The sequence below is a fragment of the Protopterus annectens genome, chromosome 8.part0 (genome assembly GCF_019279795.1).
Source record: "Protopterus annectens isolate FY-2018-M chromosome 8.part0, PAN1.0, whole genome shotgun sequence".
Lineage (NCBI taxonomy): Eukaryota > Metazoa > Chordata > Ceratodontiformes > Protopteridae > Protopterus > Protopterus annectens.
The window spans coordinates 1354399367-1354418602 of NC_056741.1; the positions used below are offsets into that span (position 1 = coordinate 1354399367).

Here is a 19236-nt window from a genome sequence, read left to right on the forward strand (position 1 = left end):
ATTTTTCTAAAAAAATTTTAACTAAACTCTTTCTTTGCTCCCACTTAAATCTGGGTTGTTCTACAAAATAAAACCTAAAAATTACTTTGTAACAGCTTAATCTTTATTTAGTTTGCAACCCACAAATGACTGACATTGTAAACTGCTGCAATCTTTTGTTACCACTGCTTTAAAGCTTTGTGTTTAACCTACTAATAATTTGAAATTGTAAGCTGCTGTAATAATTTTTGTAACCTTTGTTTTGGAGCTTTTCTCCCCAGGACTCCATTGAAAATGGGTTCTTATTGGCCCAATGGACTATCCTGGTTAACCAACTACAAATAAATAAATTAGTATAAGTGCATTACAGCATTAGATCTATTAAAATTAGTTCATCCATCCATCCACAACCCCTTTTTCCCATTTTTGCACATGGAGTTGGGGTGTCACTTCAGCAATGACAATGGTCTTGAGCCACGGTTTTACACCACTGGATGGCTAGCCCTGCCATGGAAGGTCATTTGTACCACTCACTCACACACACACTCTCACCTACGGACAATTTAGAGTGTCCCATCCACCTACTGCATGTCTTTGGAATGTTTTAAGAAACCGGAGTACCCAGAGGAAACCCACGTGAATGCAGGGAGGACATGCAGACTCCAAATAGAAGGCACTCCAGTCGAGAATTGAACCGGAGAACCTCTTGCTGTATGGCGACAATACTAAACACTGCACCAGCGCAGCCACCCAAAATGAGTTCATCATGGTATTAAAATTATTAGAATGAGTGCATCACTGCATTAGAACTATTAGAATGAGTGTATCACACCATTTCAATTATTATAATCAGTGCAACACAGCAATAGAATTAATTAGAAGGAGTGCATCACGACATTGGAACTATTAGTATGAGTGTATCTTAGCATTACAGTTGCTAGAATGAGTGCATCATGGCATTACAACTATTAGAGTGAGCACATCACAGCTTTAGAATTAATTAAAATGAGTGCATCACAGTATTAGAACTAGTAGAATGAGTGCATTACAGTATCAGAACTATTAAAAAGTACATCACTGCATTAAAACTATTAAAATGAGCACATCACAGCATTAGAATTATTAGAATGAGTGCATCACAGCATTCGAACAACTAGAAGGAGTGTATCACAGCATTAGAACTATTAGAAGGAATACATCATAGCATTAGAATTAATAGAATGAATGCATCACGGCATTAGATCTACTAGAATGAGTGCACAACAGCATTAGAACTATTGCAATTTGTGGATCACAGCATTAGAATTAATTAGAATGAGTACATCACACCATTAGAACTATAAGAATGAGCACATTACAGCATTAGAATTAACAGAATGAATGCATCACTGCATTAGAACTACTTGAATGAGTGCACAACAACATTAGAACTATTGCAATTTGTGGCTCACAGCATTAGAATTAATTAGAATGAGTACATCACAGCATTAGAACTATAAGAATGAGCCCATCACAGCATTAGAACTATTAGAATGAGTGCACAACAGCATTAGAACTATTGCAATTTGTGGATCACAGCATTAGAATTAATTAGAATGAGTACATCATACTAGTAGAACTATTAGAATCAGTGAATCACAGCAATAGAACTATCATAGTAGGTGTATCACATTATTAGAATTAAGTAGAATGAGTGCATCACAGCATTAGAACTATAAGAATGAGTGCATCACAGCATTAGAACTATTAGAAGCAGTAGATCACAACATTAGAACTATTAGAATGAGTGCATCATAGCCTTTGAACTATTAAAATGAACGCATCACAGCATTAGAATTATTAGAATGAGTGAGTCACAGCATCAGAATTACTTATAATGAGTGCATTACAGCATTAGAATGATTAGAATGAGTGCAACAGCATTAGAAGTATTTGATTGAATGCAACACAGCATAAGAATTAATCAAAATGAGTGCATCACAGCATTAGAATTAATTGGAATGAGTGCATCACTGCATTAGAACTATTAGAATGAAAAACAACTTCCATAAAACAGTGTATTAAATAACTATGCAAAAAACAAAAAACACCACACAGAATGCCACCAAGTTGTATTTTAATCAAGTTTAAGCACTTTCATTCTAAAACATACAGAACTTCTTCAGATCTTATGTTTTAGAACGAAAATGCTTAAACTTGATTAAAATATGGCTTGGTGGCATTCTGTGCTCTGTTTTTTGTTTTTTACAATTATTAGAATAAATGCTTCACCACATTAGAACTATTAGAATGAGTGCATCACAGCAGTACATCTATTAAAAGGAATGCATCATAGCATTAGCACTAGTAGTATGAATGCATCACATCATTAGAACTATTAGAATGAGTGAATCACAGCATTAGAATTTATTAGAATGAGTGCACAACATCATTAGAACTATTAGAATGAGCACATCACAGCATTAGAATTATTAGAATGAATGCATCACAGTATTAGAACTAAATAGAATGAGTGCATCACAGCATTAGAACCATTAGTATGAGTACATCACTGCATTAGAACTATTAGGAGTGCATCACAGCATTAGAACTTTTAGAATAAGTGCATCACAGCATTAGAATTAGTATGAGTACATGGCAGCATCTGAACTTAGTATGAGTGCATGACAGCATTAGAACTATTAGGATGAGTGCATGATAATAACAGTCTGAGTGCATCACAGCATTAGAAGTGTTACAATGAGTACATCGCAGCATTGGAATTATTAGAAAGAGAGCAACATAGCATTAGAATTATTAGAATGAGTGCATCACAGCATTGGAACTATTAATACGAGTGCATCACAGCATTAAAACTATTAGAATGAGCACATCACAGCATTAGAACTATTAGAATGAGCACAACACAGCATTAGAATTATAAGGACTGCATCACAGCATTAGAACTACTAGAATGAGTGCATTGCAGCATTACAACTCTTAGAATGAGAGCATCACAGCATTAGAAGTGTTAGAATGAGAGCATCACAGCATTAGAACTATTATAATGAGTATGTCACAGCATTAGAACTATTATAATGAGTGCATCACAGCATTAGAACTATTAGAATGAATACATCACAGGACTGGAATTATTAGAAGGAGCGCATCACAGCATTAGAATTAGTATGAATGCATGACAGCATTAGAACTTAGTGTGAATGCATCTCAGCATTTGAATTATTAGAATGAGTTCATTACAGCATTAGAACTATTAGTAGGAGTGCATTACAGCATTAGAACTATTAGTAGGAGTGCATCACAGTATTAGAACTATTAGAATGAGTGCATTACATCATAAGAATTAATTAGAATGGTTGCATCACTGCATTAGAAATATTAGAATGAGTGCATCACAGCATTAGAATTATTAGCATGAGAGCATCACAGCATTAGAGCTATTAGGAGTGCATTACAGCATTAGAATTACTAGAAAGAGTACAACGTAGCATTAGAACTATTAGAATGAGTGTATCATGGCATTACAACTATTAATGTGAGTGCATCACAACTTTAGAACTGAACAAATTAATAGATCTCAACATTAGAACTGTAAAAATAAATGCATCACAGCATTAGAACTACAAAAATAAATGGATCACAGCATTATAACTGTAGCATGAGTGTATCTTAGCATTTCAATTGTAAGAATAAATACATCACAGCATTTGAACTGAACAAATGAATACATCATAGCATTAGAACTGTTTGAATGAGTACATCACAGCAATAGAAGTGATATAATAAATATATCCCAGCATTTTATCTGTAGTATGAGTGCCTCTCAGGATTTGAACTATAAGAATAACTACATAACAGCCTTTGATCTGATCAGATGAATATATCACAGTGTTAGCACTCTAAGAATGAGTGCATCACAGCATTAGAAATGAACAAATGAATACATCACTTATCAGTGACTATCTTTCCTAAAAGAGCACTCATCTAGAGATGTAGAGCTCATCTAGGGCTCCCTTGCCAAGAAATACAACTGTTGACACAGGAAAACTTACCATCACCAACTACTGCTGGGGGCAGACAAGGTTAGTCCATCCCAATTATTCCACTCTTGGAAAAGGTTAAGCCAAGAGAAGACATTAATAAAGCAAGTAAATACTGACTTATGTCCATCTGCTATTAGGTATGCAGTGGAGCCAGTTTTCTCCCATTACAGCTGGTCTTACTTTATTACTAAGCAGTACATTAAATGCACTATTGCTGTTGTATCTTGTAATAGGTTGACCTGTATTCAGTTCAACAGCTGCAGTCTCCTATAACTATTATCCATTGTTACCCTTGGGGCATATATTACATTTCGGTCAATTTCTCCCTATAACTAAGCAGTTCTGTAGATACGTAGCAAGCAGCAACCCTGTAATTAGTCTGATAAAAAAAAACCCAAAGAATAAAAAATATTTAACATTATATTTTTGATTACCTTCTATATCTTTCTCTAAACAGAACAAAAATACAACTTCTAGAATAGTTTCACCCATCAATCCCTCACATCTCTGGTAGCTCACACAAACTTCCAACAAACCCTAAACACAATACACCACACAATATTGATATACCTACACCTAATCTCTCTTTTATTCCTCACTATATTCAAATACACGACTATCAAACTTACATTACTGCAAAGAGCAAATCACCCACTCACCCACACAATACTCATAACAGCATTCTCCTTTTTCATTTCATTGCATGTTCACCTGCCAAATCCCTTCACCTGCTTTAACTACAAATATGTAAAAACTAACTTGAAAACAATATACCACCTCCTTATAAACAAATCCAAATCTACACGGTATTTCCACCTCAATTGCACAGCTGCTCATCTGAAACTCAGCGGAGATGTCCCTCCAAACCCAGGCCCGGCTACTATGTCACAAACTGCATCAGTATCCCCCCAACCTCAACACCTCTAGCTAGAAACATGGTTGACTGACAATGGCTGGATATATTACAAGTGATGTATAAAGTTTGCAGCTACAGTTGTGTCGGCATGGTTTGTAATGTATAATGCAACTGAGATTGTGTTGGTATGGTTTATTTTCATTTATATAAATGTAAGATTGCCTATGTCATGATAATTTAATAAAGATGTTTCTTGTTAAAAAAACACCTCTAGCTAAAAACAAATCTACATATGCTACTTAAGATTAATCTCAGAAGCATATATAATAAACTGCAAGAATTCCAAACATCCCTACCATTTTACAACCCTGATATAGCTGTAGTCACAGAAACATGGATAAAATCTCACATAAAAGACAATGAAATACTACTTCCAAGTTATAACATCTTCAGACTTGACAGACAAAAAACAAGGTGGAGGAGTAGCAAGTATACAGAAAAGCTCCCTAGAACTTAGCCTTTGCCCACATTTAGCAATGCAGAATACTTCATAGCACATTTCAAACTTAACAACAGAAAAGCTAACTGCATCACTGGGATTTATATCCCATCAGGACAAAATAATAACACAATAGAAGAACTCTGTACTGGCTGTGTAACAATATACCCCATGAAACCATTATAATGGGTGACTTTGACACAAACTGGGATCCTAAAAACACCCCATCACTGAATCTATTTAGTTTCTCACAAATAATATAAGATACAACAAGTATACATAAACACACAAATAAGGACTCTATGTAAGACTGAATTATTACCAAGAAACCAAATATCATAAATTCCTCTGGCTGACTTGCTGACAGTATCAGTGCACATCTACCAACTTATGCTGATCAATGATTGAAACAGTACTATTAATTTCTCAAACTTTAATCATATGTTGACTTAGGAGTGAGGTCCATTCTTGTTATAGTATTAGAAAATCAAAATACTTGGAGAAATTAAAACATCAAAATCCATCTAAATATATGCAAACAGGTAGCCTACAGACAGTTGTGAAATATAAAATACTTTAATGCAAGTGACTTCATCTTCAGAAGCAAACTCTACAAATGGAATATCATAAATACCATCCACTAGATGAGGTTGTAACCCATTTCAATAATACTTTACTAAACATCCTCAATAGCCATGCACCACTCAGAACTAAGAGAGTCAAGTCAGACCTTGCAGCCTGGTTAACAAACGACACCAGGAAAATTATTCTTCAAAGAGACAATGCTTGGAAAATATGGTCCAAAAACAAAACCCCATCCAATTATCAGCTCTTTAGATACTTAAGAAATCTTGCAAAAAAAGTTAATAAACAATGGCAAAAAAATCCTACTTCACCAATCTTCAGTCAACATACCAAGACAATCCCAAGCTATTTTGGTCCTCTATAAACATACTACAACACCCCTGCCAAACAACTGTTCCCCGCACCAAAAAAAAAAAAAAAAACAGCAACAACCCAGACAATATAACCACTCTGTCCAACTCCCATTTTATAAACTCAATACTCTCTCTTACTTAACAAAGCTCTCACACCATCCTCACTACCCCAACCTCATCTAATAAAAATATTATATCCTTCTCTTTCCAACCAGTCCCAACTAACACCATAAAAATGCCTAAAAAACTCAAACCAACAACCTTAACAGTAGACAACCTAGCAACAGAGTATCTAAAACTCACTTCTGAAACTCTAGCTTTCCCTGTTTCTATACTAATTAACCAATCGATAACAGAAAACTATGTCCCACCCATCTGGAACAAATCTTTCATAATTCCACTCCACAAAGGTGGGAATTCAACTGACCTCTCCAGCTATATTATTATCACTGTAAAAAAATATTAGAAAAATACACCCACTCCCAGCTCCTCAAACATCTTACCCAAAATAATCTTCTCTCCATGACCCAACACAGCTTCCTCCCCAATCCTAGCACAATTACTTCTCTTATTAGCATTACCAGTGCTATCAACAAGAGGAATATTAGTATCCTTGTACCTGTACTCTTCTTGGATCTATCAAAGGCCTTTAACATTCCCATCAAAAACTTCTCAGTGACCTCTCCACCCTAGGTCTAAATAAATCATCTCATGCATGGTTTCATACCTATCTCTCAAACAGACAAGAATCGGTAGAAAGAAAACAAGATTCTTCTCTTTCCTTCCAGTCACAGATGGAGTCCCCAAAGATCAATACCAGGCCCACTTCTATTTAATATATCTGTAAACAAATTCCATACTGCCACAAAAAGTAAATATAGTTTAGTAATACAGATGATGCAACCTTTATCTGCTCTGCCTCAACACTACATATCCTCCAGGAAATCACACAAGTGTTTCTCACCAATCATACCCTAGCTAGGCATGGAAGACCTACTCCTACATGCAAAAATGACTTAACTAATGCTCATTATATCAACACAATTCAATATTCAAAAATACAATTTCCATATTGTCTCATCTAACAATACAAAAATTAAAATCATGACAGAAGCCAAATTACTTGGGAGTACTCATAGATATAAAATTCAAATTTGACCAATACATTCCCCAGACTATTAAAAATATACACCAAAAACTTGGCTCCCTTTATTGTGCATATCATTACCTTACAGTATCCACAAGAAAATCCATATCAGCAACCTACCTACATCCGTCTCTATCATATGTATCACCTATCTTCACTAATCTCAACAATAATCTGAAGTCCAAACTTGATACATGCTGTAAGAAAATATCAACATTTATCACATATTCATCTCATAAAACCACCATTGCACATCTCAGCATTAGAACTATTAGAAAGACTACATCACAGCATTAGAAATATATCACAAAATTGGAATGGCTGGAATGAGTGCATCAAAGTTTTAAAACTGTTAGAATAAGTGCATCAGCATTAGAAATACATCATGACATTAGAACTCTAAGAATAAATACATCATAGCATTAGAACTGTTAGAATGAATATATCACAAAATTGGAATAGCTGGAATGAGGGCATTAACGTTTTAAAACTGTTAGAATAAGTGCATCAACATTAGAAATACATCTCAACATTAGAAATGTTACAATTAGTGCATCACAGTATTACAACTGTTAGAATCAATACATCAAAATATTAGAACTGCTGGAATGAATACATGAAAATATTCAAACTGTTAGAATGAATACATCAAAACAGTATAACTTTTAGAATGAATAGGCAAATTATTTAAGAATAAATGCATCACAGGCTTAGAACTATTAGAATGGATACATCACAGCATTAGAACTGTAAGAAGGAATATATCACTACATTAGAATTGTAAGAATACTTGCATCCTAGCATTAGAACTGTTAGAATGAGTGCATCACAGCATTAGAACTGCTAGAATGTTCCCCATTTAGACTGAAGCAGCCTTGAGCAAAACCAAGAATACTGGCTCCATGGGTCATGAAACAGCCCAGAAAGATTCATTCTTAAAGTTCCCTTCACATCTTATTGAATAAAAGTCTCTTCACAGGCTTCATCCCCAGACTGTGACAGCAAGCCAGAAGTTCTCTATCCCCAAGAGAGATACTATACAGCCAGCCCAAAGCACTACTGACCCATGTGTATTTTCACCAATACCTCAGAAGAGAGTCTAATGGAAAAGAATTTTGGTGAAGTTAGAGAGATTCCTAACCAGAGGTTATTGTTTGGACTTATTAGGGCCAAAGCTAAAGTGGATAAAAATGTTAGAACGGGGATTTTGAAAAGGAAGGAATATGGGCAGTAGGTATATAAAGGTAGACAGAAATAAAGAGAGAACAAAGTTTATTTCATTAACAAATACTCCCAATTTTCTGATATCCTAAGAAATCTAGTTAATAATTTGTGGCTTGTTAGTCATGATGAAACAGGTAAACAGTTTCCTAAAAATGTAAGATTTTCTTATGGTAGGTTTTTGAATTTAAAAGAACTTTTGCATTTGAGAGCAGGATCTAGTATTTCACAAGAGGAATGTAAATGTTTTTTTGCTTGTGGGTGGTGTAAGTTTTGTAGCAGAATAAAAAAAATGTTAGGCACAAAAACTACTGGAAGAAAACTCTACTCAGTGGAAATATTTTGTTGCCATTTACTTGGTTGTAGCTGTACACTCACTAAATGATATGTGGGTCAGACTAAAAGCATGGCAAAAATACATATTCCTGAGCATTTGGGGGACATCAGGAACTTTAATTTGGATAGCACTGTGGCATTGCATTTTCACCAAGTTTAGGGTGGCCTAAATTAGAGTTTTTTTCTGCAGTTAGAGAGGGGATTTCATTCACAAACTTTTGGAGTTAGAAAGCAAATTTATTCTAAATTACAGAAGAATGCAACCTGGGGGTGAATTTGGAGGTAACTTGACTGTATAAGATCTTATGAAATATTTATATCAAGTATATAGCTAATACTTAAAAATTATTAATTTGAATGCAGTATATTATGAAATAGTTTTCCCAAAGGTCACTAGAACATTGATGTTTTGTGCATAGTGCACTTTAACTCAAATAATTCAAGTTTGATAAGCATTATTGATCAATTGTCTAACTGTTTGGTAATGGCACTTGTATAAAATGAAGCTGCTTTGTGCAAAAATGTTATTCCATGAAGGACTAAGCAGAGGTACTAAAAAGCACTTGTTATTAAATTTAAAAGCAGCAGGTAGAGCTTGGCTCGAGATTTTTGCGTTTTTTGGTGTGTTTTTGATAGCCAGTTCTCTGGTGGGCTTATTGTTTTGGCCATCTGCCAGTCTTACCTGTATCTTATGGAAAGTTATGGAAAGGTTCATTGTGGAACTTGTTCAAAGGAGCATAGATAATCTCCTGCATCAAGATATGAAGAATATGGATTTAAGGGACGGTCATGCCTACTAAATGTGGTTAACTTTTCTGATGAGTTTAAAGCTATACTAAATGAGGGAATATATATAGCTTACCTTATTCAAATGAAGGAATTTTAAACAAACTCTTTGATCACAGTTAGTGCATACATAGTCGACTAGACTGACAGAGGAATTTTCAGTTGAACCCAAATGGTAAAAAGTGGAAGGTCAAAGCTCCTCACTGGCTGATGTTGACACTGGGGTACCAAACCATTCCACTCTTGGTCCACTACTATTTTTACATTCATTTCAGATGCATGAGCTAATATCAGTTACCTCCGGCTCCCTTAGGTTTGCTGGTAATTGCATATTGGGAAGTACTGTCATCTTCCTTAAAGGCAATAATTCTCCAGAAAAAGGCTGAACACAGCCTATACCTGCTGCTTAGCATTCAGAGTGTTAACTCTATCATGGTAATGTCTGGAATGCAGGTGGTACCTACCACTTAATGTTGTTATTGGAAATAGTTTAAAGTAGATTCAAAGTAGATTTTATTATGAATCTATGTGCAATAATTGACAGTGATCTCAGTTTTGACCAAGAGCTTGCAACAGTGGTAAGAATGACCTTCAATGTGATCCATATGCAAAAAATGTGTCACTTAACAGGTTCCTTGTCTTTGGAACAAACTTCTCCTGACTTTAAAACAAAGCCATTCTCATTGGATTATAGGATCATAGGAGGTTACTAGGCTACTGACCCTAGGGCCCTTCAAGCCTAGCCAAGTTTTACCCTTATTTCCGCACCTATCACCCCTGTCCAACAGGGACATAGGTGGAACCCCTGGGGTGAACTGATGGCTACCCATCTAATTGCATTTGAAGTGGGCCAATGAGCTGCTCTGCTTGACATGAAGTGGGAGTCTGTCCCAAAGGTGTTGTAACCTCTGGGAAGCAAATATGTCCCTCCAGCAGGTTCTATTAATGTTACATACCAGGTTAAGGTCATTGGAGCAAGTAACACATGTACCATTTGACTTACGGATATGCAGCATTTCCAATAAGGCAGGATCAAAGATTGCCTTATATGCAATGCAGATATCACCTTTGAGTAGTCTGTATGAAACAGAATAAAGTGACAGTGATTTCAGATGGTCCTCATAGGTCAGATGCTAAAGACCTTGAATTTTCCATGTGAAGAACCTTTGTAGTCTCTCTAATTGCTGCTGGTGCTTGGAAAGGTACATACCAAAAGGAGCATAGTACACAATTACTGGCCTGATAAGGGAAGAGTACAGGGAGGTTATAACTTCTTTTTTTCTGGAGACAATGCCCTTATTTATGAGATGAGCAATATAGAATGCCATTCTTACCACTATGGAGGCATGGTAATCCAAGGTAATATTGCTGTCAACCTGTGTGTCCAGGTATCTCAACACTGAGTGTGTACTTAGGGTGTTGTTATTGATGTGGTAGTTAGCAGGAACATCGCTCTTACCAAAAGGGATGATAATACTTTTTTTTTGCATTGAGTTTAAGGCCATGACTTTGGCATCAGTCATTTGTTTATGTAAGACCCTCTTGTAGGATGTTGACATCGTTTGGAGATTCTATGACCACTCCTAGTTTGCAGTCATCAGCAAACTTTGTCAGCCACAGACCTTTAGTTTTAGCTTGCACTTCAGAGAAATAGATTCCAAACAGCAGAGGACCCAGGACTGATCCCTTTGCAAAACTGCTGATTATAGGTCTGATGTTGAAGATGGATTCCCCTATTTTGACTATATGGGTTCTATCAGTGAGCCAGTTAGCAACCCATCTAAGGATACACAGGTTGATACCTAGCTGTGTGAGTTTGTCAATTATGCCTGAGTGAGGGATAGTGTAAAAAAGCCTTGGCTAAGCCTGAGACACATAGTCCAAGAGCTCAATCATGTCTTTCTTCGTATAGTCCAGAGAGGTACGTCTCAAGTCATTCACACCAGCATGGACTATGACAGAGTCATAACAGTACCTGTTGTTGACAGACTTGAGTGCATGTGTGATATGGTGGATCCTGGTACCTGACAGATAGCTGACCATGACCTTCTCCTTATCCAGCCTGGTGAGAGGGACATCAGTGTGCCTCACGATGGAATCACCTATGACTAATATGTTTGATTTTGTGTTTTGCCTTAAGGGTTTGACAGGTGAGACAGTGGTATGCGAGCTATTTTGTGTATTGTGTTCTGCAGAGGAAGTATTATGTGTAGCGTGCTTGTGTTTGTATTTGTGTTTGGGAGGTCTCTGGTGTTTAGGCATGTTTCTGGTGAGGACCTCCACATATGTAGTTATGGGGTCTGTGGGTTTGGGTGGAGTAGGAGGTGAGGTGTGCATGCTGATGATCCGTTCATTGTCAAATGTACTGACTGGTGTGTGAGAGAGCATGGATTCAAAGTTCTTAATATTGTTGCATCTCTCACATGTTGAGTTTGTGTGGTCTACGGGCAAAGGGTTGTTGGTGAACATGAGGCAATTACTACACTGTTTCAGGATGCCCATGTCGACCAATCTGGCTGGAGAAACTGTGGAAAATTGTACATCCATAGTGTTGGGTAAATTTATGTGGTCAGGAAGAGAGGTCACACTCAGGAATGGCTAGTGGGTGAGAGGTTTGTTGGAATACACCAACACACGAGCCAGTACTCCTCACACTATGAATAGGTAGTTAATAAATAGCACAATTCCTTATTAAGCAAACACACCTTTATTCTGCCACAACAGGATACCAGTTTCAGCTTAACTAGCCTTCACCAGTGTGTTGGAACCTCTGAGGCTAAGTTATGTTCTACTTGACAGTAGAGCTGAGCCACGAAAATCCTCTGGAGGACCACAAGCAAAGTGCCAAGGGAAAATTTAACAAGAAAATGTTTGCTGCTATAACCACCAATGGTAATTACCTTTATGCGGCAGTGTATAATGGTGCGCTACACGCAAGAAGCACAGATGCGTGGCTTATATAAAACAAGCAATAACCCTTTTAACTCAAACTAGCAAATAAGGACACACACTCTGAGCTCTAGTCCAATCAACCTCAATTAGATGGGGCCCAGACAACACTCTCCTCCCACAAGGGTGCAGAAAGGCCTACTCCAAGAAATATGGCTTGAATTTGATGCTCAAAGGTTATAAAACAGACCCAGACACAGCAAGCCTGGAACTGGGCTTTGCTACAGCTGAACTAGTACAGTATGCAGTAAAATGTGGCCAAAAGCAATTCCAACAATTCAAGCAGGCAGCAAAATGCAAATATTAATTAAGAGTGCAATATAAGAGCAGAAACAGGCACTTATAGTTAGTTGGAAGCAACAGATGCCTCAGATCTTTCAGTATCTCAGTGAAGAGCCTTTAGTGCTCAAGTGATACAAAGTCTAGATTCCATAAGACTTAATTTAGCCTATGCTAAGTGTAGAGATATTTGAAATTTAAAGTGCTGAAAATCACAGTCACAATAACAAAAATACAGTATAAAGTAACAAGTCAGTAGAACAATGTTCTCAATTTAATCAGGCTACTAACAAGCAGTAATAAAAGAAGCAGTATAAATGCAATTGAACACTTTTAAGAACAACAGCAAAAGCAAAACAAAGTATTAAAGCAGGAAAAGGCACAGTATAAGTATGGCAAAATACAGTAAAAGCAGCTGCATAGAGTGTAATTTTTTTTTTCAAGGTTAAGAGCTAAAGGGTGGGCCTTTCAAATAGTCTCACTGCACTCAATAGAAAGAGCTGATGCGATGGGAATGGGAGGAGTGTCCAATATGAAATTTATAGTAAGAGGCGGGCAAAGCCAAAGCCACCAAGTTATAAGAACACAACAATAATACAGCAGATGGGAGGGAAAATCAAATAAAAGGGATCATGAGAAATACATATGTATATTTTAACATGGAACAACTGCCATCAAGCTTCGAGAAGGCCATTAGTAATAAGTTTCTCACAAAATTTTTGAATACCTTATCAAAACATTACATTCTACTGTTGTTCCCATTTATAGCATGTATTAAAAGCCCAATTTTGTCCTATGGTATTAAGGTTAAATCCCATCCCATGTTGTCAGTCTCCTAACTAATGAATACAGACACAGACGCCAGTGGTGACAATGGCAACTGTTGTGTGGGACAAATGTGTTTTATGCTCAAAGCAGTCACCAGTGGGAGGTGAATGCTTACTGCATAACTATTTCCATAGTGGAAAGGAAGTTTTTGCCATATCTGGAAGTTATGAGCTCATACCTGAAAGTGGTGATGGTTGAATGACTAACTGACAGCAGACCTTGGCTTAATGATGGTGATTATGCTACTGTGTCAATCAGAATTAAGCATAGCAAATTAGTATATGTGGTTGTACTTGACTGATGCAGTGATAGGTATGCTGTCCTTTGTAACTGTGAATGGTATAATGCCATCACCATTAAGCCATCAGTCTAAATATCTCCTCAGGATTTCTCACCATTAAGTCAACAGTCTAAATATCTCCTGGGATTTCTGTGCCTCTCTGCCTGCTGAAACAATGATCTATTCACCTCTCATATCACAAGTATCACCACAATCATTTATTTGTTTCTGATTTTGTAGGACAACAATATGGATGGGAAGACTCTAGTTCTCCATTTCACAGCAGGGATAGGATTATTTTCTTATTCTTCACATATCCTGTAGTGCCCCGAGGCATCTACAATGGATCCAAATACTGACAGGCCCACACATCTGCAAAGATCATGCTCCATTGTAGGGAACCTTTACCTTAGTCATGTGTGGTTTGCTGCTGCAGTTCCCATTTTTCACCACCAGAGGTGTGCATGTACAAGAGGCTACATAGTCATTTGCCTCCTTTCCTTTCAAACAAGGTGAGCCACACATCACTGTTACTCTTCCATTCCCTTCCCAGACTGGTATCATTGCTAAATCATACCTCTCAACTGTACAGATTTTTGCCTCAAATATTTGGTCTGTTCCTCAAAAAATCTGTGGTTTCCTGGCAAACCACGGACTATTGAAGTCAGTAAATAATGACATATATTCAAGTTTCAGACTTCATATCCTCCAGGAAATGCATGCTAACACAAATCCTGTTATTCTAGCAGCTTTCTAAGTTTATAAGAGCAATATTTAAAATCCATTCCTATTTTTGGGCCTTTGCCCCCCCCATTATTTTAGGTTTTGTCCAGATTTCTTGCCTTAAGAGGTTGAGAGGTATATTGCTAATCAGTCTTAGGACATCAGCTCTGGAGAATGATGTCCTGTCTCTGCACCAGCAGACTGATATATTACTCCCTGGTCTTGCTGTTTGATGATATCTGGTGAGCTATTATGGATACTGCCTGATAGTGATGACAATGATTAATAATTATCTAGGGTAGGTTCATAGAATCATAGGTGAATACTAGGCTATCAGCATGCAAATTATTACAAGCCTAACCTAACCAATAACCAGAGGCCAGAATCAAACCTGTACCTTGTATCTTTCAGGTAAAGACCTTAACCATTATCCCAACCTTGTTTATTGATCAGCTAAGACGTGCTTATTGATTAGCTGGGATACAATTAATGAATAGATGAAATAAACAGTCATTTCCTTACTAAGCTATAGGACTTATAATGGGGTAGCTATACAGCAGACAGTGTCATAACCGTAACACATTAGAAGCATCCAGAAAGTTACAGGACACTTATTTATCTACAATGGCCCCTTATTAATTCAACTACTGATTTAGTACAAAGGTTTGGAGAAACAACAACTAATGTTTTGGAGAAGGAGTGAGGTTTAAGTGAAAGCAGGAATTGAACAAGTTATGTAATGTTGGATTGATGACAACTATACAAAAGAATACATGTAAAGCATAATGTTTGTAACTGAAAACATATTAATATGGTTTGTTTTCTTTTATAAAATATGTATTTGCCTGTATCTTAAGTGATAATTCAGTGTTTAAAAAAGTTAGGAGAAACAACTAATATAAGATGCAAGACTAAATCATGCCCTTCAGCATGTTGTAGCAATATCACTTTTATTTTTTAACAGAAACACATATGGAAAGGTACAGTGCTACTTAGTACTTTGGTTACATACTCACCTCCCCTTAGGTTCTGCTATGGTTTGTTTGTAACGTGTTTTTCTAAACATGACCCTCTTCACTTAATTATGCAGTGTATACTTGAAGACTAACCTAACCAGCAGGAAGACATTTCCATTTCACAGCCTCTGTGGTATCACATGGTCCACATATCACAGTACTGACCAGAAGAATAATACTTTCTACTAACCAGTAATAGTATTCTCTGAAGCGTCCTCCTGGGACCACTAATGGGTAAGGAACATACAGCTGTGAGTAGAGTTCTGAATGGATCTTCACATCTTCTTTAATCTGAACTCAAAAACACATAAAGAAATGTATAAGAAAAGAGATCTTACTACTCAGATACCTCTAAGTTCTAGAAATGATACAGTTTTATGTTCTGAAATAGCTATTACTCTTCATTGCTACCTGCTGTTAGACCAGTTACTCTACTTGTAGAGTCTGAGCTGATTAATCCACATATAAGGTAAGGTCTGCTGTGACTGCTTAACCTCCAAGATCTGATGACACGCCCTAGTCAAATTTATGAGTCCAGTGAGTTTAATTTATTTTTGGGATGTACATTCCACAGTTGACCCTTTTAAGTATTGCCATTATCCTATATAATATTATGAAGAAGGTCGCTCTGGAACTTGTTCTGGCAGAAAATGACTGCCTATAATACCACCTGAGTATGTCAAAGACTGAGACAGCTGCCTTGTGGGCATCTGATAGAAAAATCGCAGACCTAAAAAGTAAATGTTATTTTATGGACTTTTGCATTCAAGTAATCTCATAGTTTGGTGCATAGGATTAATGGTATGTGCAATAAATGAACTTAATTCTGTAGTACTGGGTTTATTTCTTTCAGTCTCTATACGCTTACTGTACAAATCTGAGCAAGTCATTTAACCAGAAGGTGCTCCTGATTCAGACCTGAAAACAAGCAGCTAAGGAAAGCAAGTTTGCCATGTTAACAAAAAAAGATAAAATAGTGATAATTAGCAAATTAATTACAAATTAATTACAGACCCTCTCAATCAAAAAGGTTTTAGTTTTAATATTTTGCCAGGCACATAATACCGTAACACATAAGATCAGAAGGTCTGTTTTGTATCACATCAACTGTTTTAAGGCTCTATCACTCAAATGTTAATAAATAATAAATTAATAAATAATCCATATGTCTAGATGTTAGAAAGCCGTTGCACTTAACTGTACATTTGCAAAATATTTTCAAGCTGAGAGTACAGAGAGAAAGTGTCCAACCTACATAAAGAAAGTTACTACATATAGGTCATTATGCACTCCATCATAGAAAAATGCAAATCTCCATGAAATGCCTTACTACCACGCAACAGTGCTTAAAACGAAACCATTCTAAAGCATTCATTGGACATTTGCATACATTTCCTATGTTAATTTGCATTATGAGATAGGCAATGTTATAGTCTTTAGCATTTCAGTTCTGTTTCTTTTCAATTTATTTAAATAAACTTAAACCTGAGCTTAGTACAAATATATAAAGCATATAAAAAGATAAATAGAATAGCAATATAAATGCATGATTAAAACAATAAATCATTTAAAACATTTGCTCTAATTTAAACATACTTTAAAAAATATACTCACGGAAATTAGCTAGTAAAAGGTTCTCTCTTGCAATTAGACTTTAAAAAAAAAATGACTCATGAGGGGCCTCTCAAATCAAACCAATGTCAGTTCTTCACTTAGCAGATAGAGAAATTAATTCTACAGCTCAGGGCCTGGAATTAAAAGCAACCATATTCTAAATGTTTCATTTTTAACCTGAAACTCACAAGCAGCACTTTACCTGTGAAGCAAAAAGGTAAAGAAGACTAAGAGGGAAGCAGCAATTTTTTTTATGCAGGAAGGACCCAGGTCCTAGACCATGTAACGTGAATACGTTAATAAAATAATCTTAGCTGAATTCCATAGGCCACTGGCAGCCAGTACAGAAAGCATCAATCATTCTGCACTGCCTGTAGACATTCTAAATACTTGGTGTCAAGGCCAAGTTAGAGGACATTATATTAGTTAAACCGTGAAGAAACAACTGATACATTGTCATGGAGTTACCAGATGTTTGATACAGATGACATTTCTAAGACAAAAAAAGTATTTAACATCTGTTGATCCCTGATCCCTCACTGTCAGTCAGTAATCCAGGACAAGAGCAATATTAGGCACTTTGACACAATTTGCAGTCTATTTCTTCATAAAACATTAGAGAGGGCTGGAATATTAGAAGGCTTTTGAGAGGCATGGAAAGTCATCGTTTCACTCTTACATGGGCTAAAAAGTAACCAACTACTCTTTCAGTTAAAGGTGGTATTCCAACAGATTTCAGTGTCTTATATGACTGGTACATTCTCCCAAGGGAAGGAGAAATACAAATGAGAACAGCCAGCTCTGGATGATTTTAGTAGTCCTATCAGTTCTTTGCAAATAAATGGGAAAGAAGTGAGGCAGTGAAAAATGTTATTTTTCTGGGATTAAAAAGCTCTGCAGTTGGTGAATGAAGCCATAAAATTAAAATACACTTTTTTAAGGAAGGCTATGACAATTCTAGATATGATTTTTAAAAAGCAAATATATCAGATTGTCAACAAAGGTATATATAGACAAAGCTATGGTTTTCCTAGTAATAACATATGGCTGAGAGAGCTGGACTGTAAGTAAGGTTACGTGCTGTAAAACTGATGCTTTAGAACTTGAGTGTTGGAGAAGACTTTTGAGAATTTTGGGGACTGCAAGAAGATCTAAAAAGTTCACATTTAAGGAAATAAATCCAGACTGTTCACTCAAAGGTCTGATATTAAAATTTATACTCAAATATTATGGCCACATAATGTGAAGACAGGAAGAAACTGATGCTGGGAAAGATTAAAGTCAAAATAAGAAGGGGTGGCAGAGACTAAGGTGGACAGCAGCATTACTGAAATAATACACATGAATTGGCAAGAACTTAAAGAAGTGGCTCCTGACAAAGAGGGAGTCACAAACAGTAGGATGTGACTAAATGACTAAACAGCAACAATATCCAACTCTGGTGGAGTAGCAGGATAAAGCTTCGACTACATGCCAGATGACTCAAGTTCATCTGTGGCACTGGTACCTGACAGAGCTACAGGGGAGAATGGGTGTACCCATCTGGGGGGAAAGGCAAGAAAGGGTTGACCATACATTACCACAATAGCTCTGCGGAGGGGCAATGATGCAATTGTGTGACCTAGGGAGAGTCATAAGGCTCAGCAAACCACCACTTGGTGATAGCCTTCAATGGGGTATGTAGAAGTATGCAATCAAATGAGGAAAGCATTGCCAGCATTCATAGTGACAGACATTGCATG

The 19236-nt window shown here is 36.5% G+C and overlaps 1 protein-coding gene across 1 annotated transcript in view; it reads right to left on the minus strand.

Annotated features, from left to right (window-relative positions):
* Positions 1 to 19236, minus strand: part of TREH (trehalase) — a 341626-nt gene that overhangs the window by 284338 nt on the left and 38052 nt on the right. Inside the window, exon 5 of the mRNA XM_044079440.1 lies at positions 16071 to 16171. Coding sequence (XP_043935375.1) covers positions 16071 to 16171 — 101 coding nt within the window. The remainder of the gene's footprint in view (positions 1 to 16070; positions 16172 to 19236) is intronic.